At 37.3% G+C, this 13,535-nt stretch overlaps 1 protein-coding gene and 1 long non-coding RNA gene across 2 annotated transcripts; both read left to right on the forward strand.

Moving 5' to 3' along the window:
* The first annotated feature begins 534 nt into the window (after positions 1-534).
* Positions 535-5,446, forward strand: LOC141594117 (uncharacterized). Its single transcript, XR_012522010.1, has 3 exons — positions 535-1,185; positions 3,509-3,604; positions 4,999-5,446. It is a non-coding gene; the product is annotated as an uncharacterized LOC141594117 (long non-coding RNA).
* A 2,718-nt stretch (positions 5,447-8,164) lies between these two features.
* Positions 8,165-10,303, forward strand: LOC141596403 (major pollen allergen Lol p 11-like). The gene is made up of 2 exons (XM_074416546.1): positions 8,165-8,515; positions 9,714-10,303. The coding sequence occupies exons 1-2, from the start codon at positions 8,347-8,349 to the stop codon at positions 10,043-10,045; spliced, it is 501 nt and encodes a 166-aa protein (XP_074272647.1). The 5' UTR covers positions 8,165-8,346; the 3' UTR covers positions 10,046-10,303.
* The last annotated feature ends 3,232 nt before the right edge of the window (positions 10,304-13,535 follow it).

Genomic DNA, 13,535 nt, shown 5'->3' on the forward strand with positions numbered 1-13,535 from the left:
TTTCTAATTCTTTAAGCTTAATGTATTACTTTTAGTGGTGAAGCAAAGGGGCTAGCAGAGGCGCTCGCACCCCGTAACATTTGAAGATTTCGAAATTTTAATTTAAAATTTTCAAATCCTGGTAATTAATATTACCTTTTCGTCCCGGTTGAAATTTTTTCCACGATGACTTCAAATCCTGGCTTCACCATTCACCATTAATTACTCTGTATTTGTTTTCTTTCCTTAACTATAAAATCTTGGCTCCACTACTAAATATCTAGCTTGCGACGGGTATGCCCGTCACAAATAAGTATTTGTCCTAGTTTATAGGACCCGGCAAACTTTAACCCTAGCTCGAGCTCAATATGGACTTAGATCTATCTGTCTGAGCTCAAATCGGCTCGATTTCACCATCTTCTTACACCCTCCTTTTAGAGCATACACGTATGATACTATGATGTATTAATCGTGAAACATTATTTTACAATTTTTTATTATTCTATTATTCTAATTAAGATTGCTAATTATCTTGCAGTGTAAAGCAAATAATAATATCAACAATAATGGAAGCAAAAGACTACATGATAAAAAACAAGACCACATCGAACCGCAAGGGTTGGAGTTAATTTCAGCATTAGCAGCAGGAAATCAAGCCAAATTAATAGTACACGTGACAAAAACGTCGAAACAAGGCGTAACGCCCTTAACTACTGCACTTGCCGTGGCAGCCAAGCAAACCGGTGGCAAACTCATTTGCATTCTACCAAACCAAGAAAAATTACCTAATCGCGGTGGCAATAACGCGAGTGATATGGTTGAATTTAGGGTGGGAGATCCGTGTGAGAAGATAAAGGATCTACGGAATGTAGATTTTGTTGTTCACTACTACAAATCCCTTACATTGATGACGCTTTTGCATTGATGCTTTAATAGAGTGTCGACCTCATAATTAACCCTCCAATTTATTATTTTGGAAAACCGCCTAAAAACATTTTGGAAGACGCACTTTTCTAAATTTCACCTAAAACCCCGCTAATAACGCACCCATACAATACATTTATTTTGTCATTTTCCAAAAAGAAAAAACCCTAACCCCCTAACCTGGAAATTTGTTCTTCGATCATCATCAAGGATGACTAAATTTTCCAATTAATTCTGATTTTTCAATTCACAAAGTTACGATTTGCCTATCACACATCGAAGGTACGATTCTACATACTGCTCTATTTTCTAATTTGTTCTTGTTTTAATTTTATGTATTCTTCTGCAATTTGTGTATTAATCGATGATTTGTGAAATTGTGGAGTCGTCTCTAATCAATCAATTGTTTTATTTTGCTATTCGATTTATAATTAATCAATCGGATTTGGGAATATAATTAATCAATCGGATTTGGGCAATACCCTCTTCGTGACCTGATCCATGTTAATGTGTAGGTTCAAATTCGTAGTAGTGTAGGCTCGCTTTTTTTGCTGGTTTCTAATTGCTAATTTTGTTGCTAAATGATGCTTTTGTAACTGGTACTTTGGTAATTTAGTACCATTGATTATCAGCTAGCAAGGTTTATATTTTCATTTCACTTTTACTACCAGTTATCTGCTTAAGACTGAATAGGAGAATTGCTAGATAGGCGAATTTGTGAAGACGCAAGTTAGTTTGAACTAATTTTTACTACCAGCTATCTGCTTAAGAACTGCATCCCATCTTCTACAACCACTCAACTTCTGATTCATCTATACCAATTACCATGTACTCATTCCCTATAATCAGCCACAAATAAGTTTTCAGGCACATTTACTTGTTTGTTTATTCCCTATAATCAGCCACTAATTTGTACAGAAGTTTATTGTCAAAACTTGCTGTGAACATTTGACACAGACTATATTTTAGGGTTATTCGATTTTTGTTAGTTGTCTTATCTCAAATATAGATAATATTTAAAAATGATCAAACATTCAAACACCTTTTTAGATTATATGATGATGCTATAGTCTTAGTTAAGGATTTTTGTTTCTCTTTAACATCATCTTATCCTTTAATCTTATAATGTACCATTGCTCTTTCTTTTCATTGTTCTTACTATTTCGTACTCCATATATCTTCTATAAGTGACAGGGCCTGCCACTATATTGGCCATACATGGTGTTAAATGCCAGGACTGTTATGCTCATGTTATTACATCTTAGCTTGTTGTTTAGTTTGACGATGTTGAAGCGCAGGTTGATTTCTTACTTGACCGTCAATGGTGTTGGTAGCACTTCAAAATTTACCTACGTTAATTTTCAAAACATGATGATCTGGTTATTTCAGTCTCTGATTAATACAATGGTTATACTAAGTTTAGCTGGATTACCAATGTTATACCAATAATGAGCTCATTGAATCAGTTCCTTTTGTATATTGTAGACTAGTTTTCGTTATAGATTCGTATTCTGTTCATAGGCTTATTGTGTTTTCTCGTTTTTATAACTCTATTTTAGGTATTGTGTGCATCTTGTCAGTCCTTTAGGTTTACATCTACTATATCCTTCCCAATTACTCCCTCCTTTTCGGTCAATTGTTGTCCTTTGGTTTTGGCACAAAGACCAAGGAAAGAGGAAGGGCAATTATTAAATGACAAGTGGAACAAATTGAGTGTGAATGATCAAATTGCTCATCAAGTTCATTCTTAAAATACAAAGGACAACAATTGACTGAGATACCCAATATGGAAAGGACAATAAATGACAGGGATAAAGGGAGTATTTGTTTACCTTTCATTAAAATAGTGCCCACATAGACTATGAAAGGTAAATAAATGATTAGATGGAGGGAGTATCATTTACAGCTTTACAACAACAGTGGGGGTGGCAGGTTAGGTCCCTAAATTAACATCTTTATTTGAAAACTATGTTTGGTGTCAATTCTATAATATTAGGTAGTTGACATAACTAGTTAACTTTAATGGCAGAATCAGACTATTAATTTGTGTAATGTGGTCAATCTAGCATAACTATCAACTTTTATGGTTTGTTGGTTTGAGATAGTTTAGGATGGTGGAAAACGGAATTGGTGTTTTGGTTAAGTAACACAATGATGAGTAAATTAGTTATAATATATTTCACTCAAGTTTCGTCGTTTAACTATTTACGTTTGATAATTTTTATACATCCTTGTCTAAGTTGATAGATGAACCTTTTATTTCTGTTAATGCCATTTGCTGCATTGCTTTATTTTATTTTCTATGTGCTTTTATTACAGGTGTGAACAATATTAAGTATACTCCTACAAACCCATACTTTTTGGGTGTTATCCTATTAGTGTCTTACGGTAGTTGCCGAGTTTAGAGATCTTTTCCATAATCCCGAACCTCTGGTGGTACTCCATAATAACGTTTCATTGGAGTATTTTTGGTGCATCAAAATGTTGTCGGGTCAATACTAATCGATGTTTTGTGTATAAGTGGTTCCTCACATTCACTTGTAGGTACCTCGATTGTTTTATGTTCACATGAGGAATAATTCACCAACTTTTTTATTGGTTTCAGGTTAAATGACATATCATACAATAAAGATGAAGGGATGATGCCTCTATTAATAAGATTATAGTTGTATATGAGCATACAATTTTAGATTTTTCTTCGGTAAGTTTATAGCTGTATAACTTCTAATACCTGTCTACTTAGTATGTAATTTTTTTTTCATGATATTATGTTTGTCCCGTTTTTATTGTAGGCAGGAACAATTTCACATTCTTACATAAAAATTGGTACCATTTAGAGACACTTAAGTTCTCTAAAAATTGTGTCCATATATGTCAGAATAAGTATAGAAATTAGCATTTCATGTTTCAAGTTTGTAGATGTGTATCTTATGTTATTGTCTAAGTTTACAAATGTGAAGGCAATCAATAATGACATATAATGATGTAGGGTAAGCTTACAAAAAAGCAAGAGGTCCATTGGATGATGGCTAAGACGGTCTAGGTCTATTCTTAGGTTCTTTTTCATATAGTTGTCTGCCAGATGACAATATGTAAACATGTTTTGTGAGTTAGCCGCTTTCTGCCATTATAAAATACCTTTGAGGCCTTCGTCCTCCTAGTTATACGCATATCAAAGACAAATAAACTATGGAAGAATTGTATTGTGTCTATCCTTTGCTTGCACAGAATCTACTCTGAATGATTAGAATTATGAGGTGCTAATGTTTGTATATAAAATGCTCTGATAATCTGATTTTAGCATGTTTGTCGTACCTTTTTCACGTCTTATCTTATGCTCTCATCGGTGTTTAAAGTCTCCATTATAACATTATCAATCATAAAACTGGAAGATTCATAGTACGTTTATTGTTGGTGTAGAACTTAACTGTGAACTTGGTCTTTTCCTAGTACTCGTTGATGTAATGTTGCTTAGCCAGAGTATATTGTTTTCCCTCTGATTTTTTATTCTTCAACTTTCTCACATTTACCTCTTATCATTTATAACTTTTGTAGACAAGCTTGATATACTCAGATCTTTTACCTTTTCTTTTCAGTTACGGGAGCAAATTCTTGAAATTAAAGAGTATAATTTGGTCTAGTTTCGGTCTAATTTGGTCAAGTTTCGGTCTGATGATTGTATTTGTGGATAATCGTTTTTCATGAAAAATACATTGCTGGACTATTGTTGGACTTGTTAACTTCATTGATGAATTGGGTATCTCAATTTGATGGCTTTTCAAGCTAACATTCCTACTGCCAGTGTCTTTGTTTGTTGAGCTATCGGTTTTTGCCATATTTCAATTCCCTGTTTACCTCTCGGTTTTTTTGGTATCATTTTTTGCTTTACGTTTGTACTTTTATGCTTTGTCTGATTTGCGTTTGCTCCTCTGTAATTGCTTGGTTTTGGCCATTTCGACGGTTTTATATATTTTCTTATATTGTGTTCCAAATGTTCGGCTAAATGCCTAAGAAAATTGTGTGTTGTTATTTTTGTGAAGTGTATATGTACTAATTAAATATATTTATATAAATTATTTTTTTTGCCCGTTATAGGTTTTAGATTCATCAGATGGTGACGATGCGCCTTCATATGTTGATTGAAGATGCACTTTCATATGTTGATTAAAGGGACCGTTATAGGTTTTAGATTCATCAGATGGTGACGATGCGCCTTCATATGTTGATTGAAGATGCACTTTCATATGTTGATTGAAGTCCCTTTAACATTGTGCCTACATGATTGAAGCCCCTACCACATTCAAACTACTAAGTGTCCTTGTCTAGCTAATTGCGTAGCATTTTTTACGATTATTTTGGACAACTTTATGTTGGATTTTACTATCGCACGGGTCTCTTTTGATATTATTAATTCTATCGTACTATAAAGTACTTACTAGTTTATATTAGTTAAATTGTCAATGCTAGTATAGTATTTGTGACGGAGACGATATATGTATCAAACGTATGCTCATTTATAAAACCACGCGGGTACTTCATTTTATATATATTGCATTATGTTTTTCCATGATTTAGTAATATCTAGTAGTACTATACTACTTATAGATGGGTCTATTTAATTATTTTCTATTATTTTATCACGTAATCAAAAAGCCAAAATTGTACCGTGATATAAGAAGTGTCAATATATAAATAGTTGACGCCTAATTTTGTCTCATCGAGTGACACATAAAAGCATCAATAGTCGCTGAAGACGCTTAAAAGCGTCAAATTGGTCGACAAATAAAAGAGTCAATAATCAATGAAGACGCTTACAAGCGTCAAAATTGTTGACAATTAAAAGCGTCAATAGTCCATGAAGACGTTTAAAAGCGTCAAATTTATTGACAAAAAAAACGTCAATAGTCACTGAAGACGGATAAAAGCGTCAACTTTGTTGACAATTAAAAGCGTCAATAGTCCATAAAGACGCTTAAAAGCGTCATATTTGTTGACCCAAAAAAGCGTCAAAAAATAACGACGCCCCAAAAATTGACGCTTTGTAAAAGCGTCAATAAACAAAAAATTGACGCTTTAAAGCGTCAAAAAATGCTCGAAAAAGCGTCATAAATGCAAGGGTTGTGTAGTAGTGGTTACGGAGTTTGGTTTCGACCCAAAACGATTAAGCTTGTTTTTTGAGGGGATTCATCTTAATCCGAAAGGGGCAATTGTTGTAGCAAATAATGTTGTACATAGGGAGCAAGGTGTGGCATTTGTTGATCAAGTTTTAGGGGGTAAAAGAGGGGTAGATTCGTCAATTACTACTATACCCTTGGGATCTACAAGAGTTCAGGTGATTATTAGGATTAAATCTAAAGTGTGTAAGCCTCAAAGGAGAAGACATAAGAGATTCCTTGTCACATTTGATGGATGAATATCTATGTTTGAATCTTGGGTACTTTTAAATTTGTATAGCTAGCAAAAGGGTTCAGGTTGGCCCGGTTCAGGGTCGAGGACCGTAATATAGTCGCTGAGTGATCCAATTAATTTTTTAAGAGGAGAGCTAAGTGATGACAATCCAAATATTGTCTTGGCCAAAGATAAATTTTGCAAAATTTGGTTTTCATTTTGGTAATCGGAAGTATAATTGTATTAAGAGCATTTACAATTATTTCGTTAAGCATAAACTGTATGATTACGGGCTGCCAATTATATGTAATAAACAAACTAAAGCTGGAATTTTCAAGTTTTATTAGTAGACATTGGTAATTTAAATAAATAAAATTTATAAGGATTTTTCTAAAATATGTCTTACAGGTTAATAATATTAATTTGGTAACATTAACAACATATTCTCATGAGATATTCAAGTATAAAGTCATTGTTATTATAATTAGTGAGAATATATTATTAATCTTACCATATTAAGGTTATTAACATGTGTCCTTAGGACACATTTTAAAAAAACTCAATTTATAATTATGCTTGTATAATAAACGTTATATAAAAACTGATAACCCAATCATATTTCTCCTAGACGAGCCTACATGAAACCGATGTAAGTTCAGAGAACCCAATAATGGATTACTTGATAGTTTTAGTACTTAAATACATTAATGGACCTAAGACTATATTCAACGTAAAACTACAGAGTAATATAAGTGCATGTAAGGCTATATTCAAGTATTTAACCTATAAAATAAAATAAATAAATGTTCAAAATATATGGTAAGAGTAAGAAACATAACATAAAGTTCATGTTGATAACTCAATCGTATAATAAACAACCCAGGCCGATTTCACATATCACCTTATGATAAATTGATAATCCAACAATTCCCCAACATGAACTAAAACCGACCGAACCCGTTATATTGCAATTCGAATCCAATGTAGACATGTAGTCCAACCTACCTTAACTCAAGTTAAGCAAGAAATCCCGTGGCTCATTGCTTTCCTCTTGTGGAATTATGATGACAATCCTAAAGACTAAAAAGCTGTATCCCACTAGATTACAAATAATTAAGGAATAACTAACATACGGAGACAGTAGAATGTGATCCACCGTAACCGACAACGACAATTGCCAACCCATCTTCCCCACCCTACTTATCCCGTTATCAGCTCCTACAATCTCTTTTTTCCCCGTAAATTCTTGTTTTAAACAACTATTTTTGTTCTGAAACTTCAGACAAATATATATGATTATTTATTATTAAATGTAATCACAATGATATAACCACGGTTACATCTTATGGTAACTTTAAATTTTACAAAAAAATAAGAAGTCACTAAACAATAATAACTTAAACCAGTAAAACCATGCATTAAAGATAATGATACCCTTATTTTCAAAAATAAAATTATTTAATTAAAATTTCACTTAAACGAATATTTACACAACATGTCATTACATACCCACCTACCAACTCACAATTACATACTCCACCTACTTTTTCCGTCTTTACCCTTACTTTTTCCAAATTTTTTTAAATACTCCAATTTTCCCAACGTTACCTTTGGTGTGGTACGGAGGGAGTACTAATTTGGAAACAATGAGTCTTCTTGTAACGGTTAAAAGTTTGTGAAGTCTCATAAACTCTTTTCCACCTGCATTATATGAGAAGTTACAAGCATGTGACGAAAAATGTCCGTTACGAAAGAGAATTTGTGTGACAAAAAAAATAATGACGGGAGTGAAGGTAATTACTTAAGAGTTGACTAATTGAAACAAATCTCGACCACATCAAATCTGGACTCAAAACACTAAATTTCCGTGCACTTTCACACACTAGATCCAAATCCAATCCATTCACAGTTTCACTCATTTTCAACATTCACAGTTTCACACCCTATTTAATCACACACTTCCACCGTCACTCACTTCTCTCTACTCCAACAACTATCACTCTAATTAAACTCCACAAACATTCAACCATACTTATCCTTGAAAATAAACCAACAATGGCGAAAATTTCATCTCTATTAATCGCGGTTATCTGCATTCTACCCGCTTTAGCACTAGCAACTAGACCAGTTCAGAAGAACAACCACAAATTCTGCGTCCGTGGTCGCGTCTACTGTGACCCTTGCCGTGCCGGTTTCGAAACCCCCGCATCTACTTACCTTGAAGGTCTCTTCGCTTTTACTCTCTCCGTCTCAGTCATTTATTTATCGTTCTTATTCACTAGATCTGCTAGTTTCTTTTTACATTTTTGTAACGGTTCTATTTTTATTTGTTTAGTTTGATGTTTATGTGTTTAGATCCGTTACTCCTATTTCTTTTTACAATGTTGTATTCATAGGATTTGAACTCGAGACCTCTAATTAAGCTAGAATAAGCCCTTACCGGTTGATCTAGGTGCTCGTGGGGCTAGATTTTGTCTTGTGATGTGGATTTATAGTGTCACAAATTTGCTGGTGCAGCCGATTGTAATCCATAAATCAAATCTAAGTGAACTTAAAAAATTGGCTAGGGTATACGGTGACGTGATTCAGATTTGTTTTATTTTAGGTTACAGTTTTCTCTTTAGTGTAGTTCAGATTTAAATTTACATGTGTTTGACTTGATGATGACTGTATTAGACTATTTTACTACTAGTAGTTTAATAGTACTCCGTATTAGATTAGATTTTTCCGAGTATATGTTAGTGAATACAAAATATTTATATATTTTGCTTAATCATTATACTTTGTAAATAGATCTGAATGCTTACATCGGTTATTTAAAATCTACATAGTATAAAAGCTAAGTTTTTTCTTGGCTTCTGAGTAGTTGTTGAGTTCTTATATGGGGCCCTCCATGTTTCATATTCTACTATTTAATTACCCTTTCTCTTTCAACTCAGTTCATATTTCTATCTCATACTCTTATTTTAATTACTTATGTCAAAATATAAATTAAAATGTCACAATTTACATAAAATGTTGCAGTATTTACATACATTCAACAGGTCTAACATGTCAAATATCGTTCATATAATTCTAATAAAATACGGTTATTTATTATCTGATATTACAATCTAATATTTATCAAATATTCGAATCTCCAAATGTGGACTATTTATATTGTCATGGTATTGACTATTGAACACTTAATCACGCTCAATTATATATTCATGATCTAATGATAGCGCATTCTATTACGACCCGTGCATTATTTGCACGGGTATAAAACTAGTTTGGAGTTGAAAGATGAGTGATGAGGCTTTAGAGTTTAGATGCGAAATCCGTCAGCATTAGAATTGGCTTTGTGCATTTCTGACTGTTTGTAGAATGTCACCCAGAACTTTATCTACTGAAATTAAACTGTGAATTTGTGGTGACTGTAGGTGCTAAGGTGAAGTTGCAATGCCGCGAAAGAAACACACAGAAAGTCCTCTACGAGGATGATGCAGTAACTGATGCTACCGGAACATACAAGATCTACGTCGACAAGGACCAGAAGAACAATGTTTGCGACACCATCTTAGTCAGCAGCCCACACAGGAGATGCAAATTGGCTGACCCTGGACGTGACAGATCCCGTGTTACCCTCACAAGCAACAATGGCATTGTCTCCAGTGAACGTTACGCCAACAACTTGGGTTTCTGGATGGCGGAACCCATGAGTTTCTGTGCCAAGCTCATGAAGCAGTATGAGCTGACCGAAGACGAGGTTTAAACTTCAGATGTTATTGAGTCTAGTGCGCTGATGTTATGTTAGTAGTTCGTACTTAGTAGTACTCTTTTATGGTTAAATGTCTTGCGCAGTTGCGCGTATTCTCATTGCTCAATGCGTAGGTGTTTATTACTGTCGTCTCGACAGTTTTGGATATTCATTGTTCTTATGTAATGGCCAAGATTTGTATTCATTGTCATTGTAAGTTAAGTATTCAGCAACTAGTAACGCATACGTAAGTGTATCTGATTTCATTCCTCATTCCTGTGGCTTGATTACTTGCAAGTTATTCGCCGTCTTTTCACTGAATAAGTCTCGTTTGACTTGTGGATGGAGTCGATACAACCTTCAACTATTATTTTACGAAAGTACTTCGTATGCATTTTGACAACAACATTATATATAAAATTTCATTTTTGGTCTGACAGGGAGAAATTAATGATCAAAGTTTATATTATTTGATTATATAAAGATAAAATAAAGAGTTAGCAAATAAAAATAAAAATAGGACTAATAATACTCCATCAATTTGAAAATCGGTGTACAAAAGATAACTTGGGAAATTGAGAACCAGTTCTAATAATCTTTCTCAACCTAAGATGGGTTTGATCTAATTTTTGTTCAAAAAAATACTTTGTATTTGTTCCGGGTGTAATTCCAGAGCAGTGTTTGTTTACCACGCAAGCTTGGTGAATGGATGTCCTTCCTTGCCTTGGTTCTTCCTCTCGGCCTCTCCTGAAGCGATGAACAAACTGAGGGCTCGGTTTTGGCCGAGCGTACTCACTCCGACGCTTAAGTCAGTGAACTTAAAGAGATAAGTTGTGTGTTACTTGGCGAAATATAGATTGTAGAGAGATAAGGAAGATATTACCAGATTATGAGGTGTTTAGGTTAGATTGTGTATCCTTTCCTCAATGAGAGTTGAGGAGTATTTATAGACTTTCACCTTTTGTCACGTAGTGGCCAAGTGGCTAAGTGGAAAGACGATGTACCCTCGGTTGAGGGACCCATGGCGGGTCGGCGGGCCCCGTTGACTCCATGCCGAGGGGTCTTGGATATGAGTACGCGGATATGTGCCCCCGGTGGCTAGTTGTCCTAGCCGAGGCACAAGAGACAAAATGTGTCGCGTCGGTTTAGGGCCGTCTAAGTCGTTGACTTTTTGTGGATATCTTTGACCTTGCTCAATATGTTGACTCGGTCGGCCAATGCGAGAATATGCCCCATCAATTTGCCCCCAACGTAGTCTATGCCGTGGTATGGACCTTCGATGAGTGTTGAGCGTATTCTGCGCAAGAACACATTTTCTGCCCCGGCTTCTTCTACCTCGGCTTGGTTCTGCTTAGGCCGTACCGTATCATATCCCCCCTCCACATGGATGTGTAATGGACATCAGATGTGGAAAAGAAAGTGGTGCTGGCCGAGACCGAGGTTGTGAGTGTCGTGTGCTTTTGATTGCCCCCCGTAGGTCTTTGCCAAGCTTGGTTGAATCGGCCGGTCCGTTTGGCAAGTAGATACCAAGAGGTGTGATGTTGAAGAAGATATGTCCATTGGCATTCGTCAAGGAGCGTGTTGGAGAAGTTTTGTAAATCGTTTGTCGATTGACATCCCATGGTTGCATGCTTGACATGTGTCTCGTTGTTGATTGGTTGACGCTTCATGGGCTTTGCCCTGATTGGTCCGTCTTCGTGGGCTTTGCTCTATAAATAGAGTAGTATGCCCTTTAATTTTCGCACAAAGTTCAACTTCTCAAAAAAATTTTCTTTCTTGGATTTTCAAGGGTTTCTTTCTCTTCTAATCTTCAGAATCGTTACTTCGGCGTAGCATTTTTTCTTCAAGGTAAACAAACAAATTTTCCAACTTTTAATTGTTAAGTTTTTGTTGTGAACATGTCTTCTGCTGATGCCGGACCTAGTAACCTTGCGCCGGGGGGTTCCCCGTCGCGCCTTGATGAGGAGGAGGCACTGCCGCCATCCCGATAAGGTCCGGGGGCCCTAGGTCTCCTTCTCCCGAAGTTGATCCAAAAGCTCACGGGAGGATTGGGAGGATGATGATGATGATGATGATGACGGTGATGATGTTGAAAGGACTCGTCCTAATGAGGAGAGGCCGTACATCATGGATCACGGCGACGCTTTGTAAGGTCCGGCCGACCGTGCTTGGACCCACAAGTTTGCCAGTTGTTCTGGTCCTGACTTTTTCGAACGTCACTTCTCCTTCGGCAGGGAGTATAGTATTGTTATTCCTGGGGAAGGTCAGGCGGTCTGTTGCCCTCCTCCGGGCTGTATCGGCGTGTACATCAGACACCTGGAGTATGGGCTCCGGTTTCCTCTGAATGAACACGTTATGGCCATAATTAAAGCCATGAACGTCGCCGTGGCCCAACTGCACCCGTTGGCCATTAGGACTATAGTCGGCTTTGTGTGGCTCTGCCTTTTCAAGGGGGAGGTCCCAACGGTTAACTTATTCCGCCGGCTTCATCACCTTCGGCCGTCAGCCCCTGGTCGCGTTGGGTGGTACAGGCGTGCGACGGAGCCGGGTTACGTCTCCGTTGATAAGTTTTCTTCCCGCAAGGACCGGAAGGCGCGGTGGGTGTACGTTGAGGTTCCTGGAGGATTATTCATCGCCCGGTCCTTCCAAAGACCAAGTCAATTTGCGGTGCGAGAGTAAGGCGGAGCATGACAAATGGGTCTCCCGCAGTAAGCTTAAGATGGACGCCAGCAGGGTCCCTCTTAATGCGGATGAGGAGCGGGCGATGAGGCTGTTTGAGGCTGAGAAGAATGGGACGCCGAAGGGATGGATGCCCCCGACGCAGATCATTCTTCAGGATGAGCTGCTCTGCCACGTCGGCCTCATACCGGCCCTCGAATGGGGTGAGTGGGGTCGGTGTGAGGGCCATCTCTGCTTTTAATGTTTCTGTTATTTGAACTTTTATTTATTTCTTCTACTTAACCCTTGCTTCGTTCCCTTTGCAGACCATTTCGGCCCGGACACATGCGAAGATATCCTTAGGAGAATGGGACTTGCCAAGGACAAGACAGTTGTTAATTTGCATCCTAAGGCCCAGACTCGTGATCGCAGACCGCCGCCAAATGATCTCATGGATCAGCAGCTGAAGGCCCTAGATGTGAAGGCGGCCCAGGCGAAGGTTGCTGGTAACATGCCGCGCCGAACGCGGAAAACAAAGTTTTCGGCGGCGACGGCGTCGACATCAGTTCCACCTCCCATCCCTTCAGTCCAGAAAGAGACGGTGGAGGTCGTTGATATTACCGCCGAGGAGGTGGTCACCTTGGCAGTGGAATCTCCTCTCTTCCGCAAGAGGAAAGAGCCTACTACCGCCGCTGATGCTTCTGCTTCTACTGCCGCTACTGCTGCTACTGCTGCCGAGGCCTTCAAAGAAATGCGTCCTCCGACCAAGAAGGACAAGCCTGGTACAGATCTATCCTGTGGCTCAGACTTAGCCGGTTCTTAGGCGTTCCTGATGACAGGCTCTCTG

Source organism: Silene latifolia, chromosome 8 (assembly GCF_048544455.1).
Source record: "Silene latifolia isolate original U9 population chromosome 8, ASM4854445v1, whole genome shotgun sequence".
Classification (NCBI taxonomy): Eukaryota; Viridiplantae; Streptophyta; class Magnoliopsida; order Caryophyllales; family Caryophyllaceae; genus Silene; species Silene latifolia.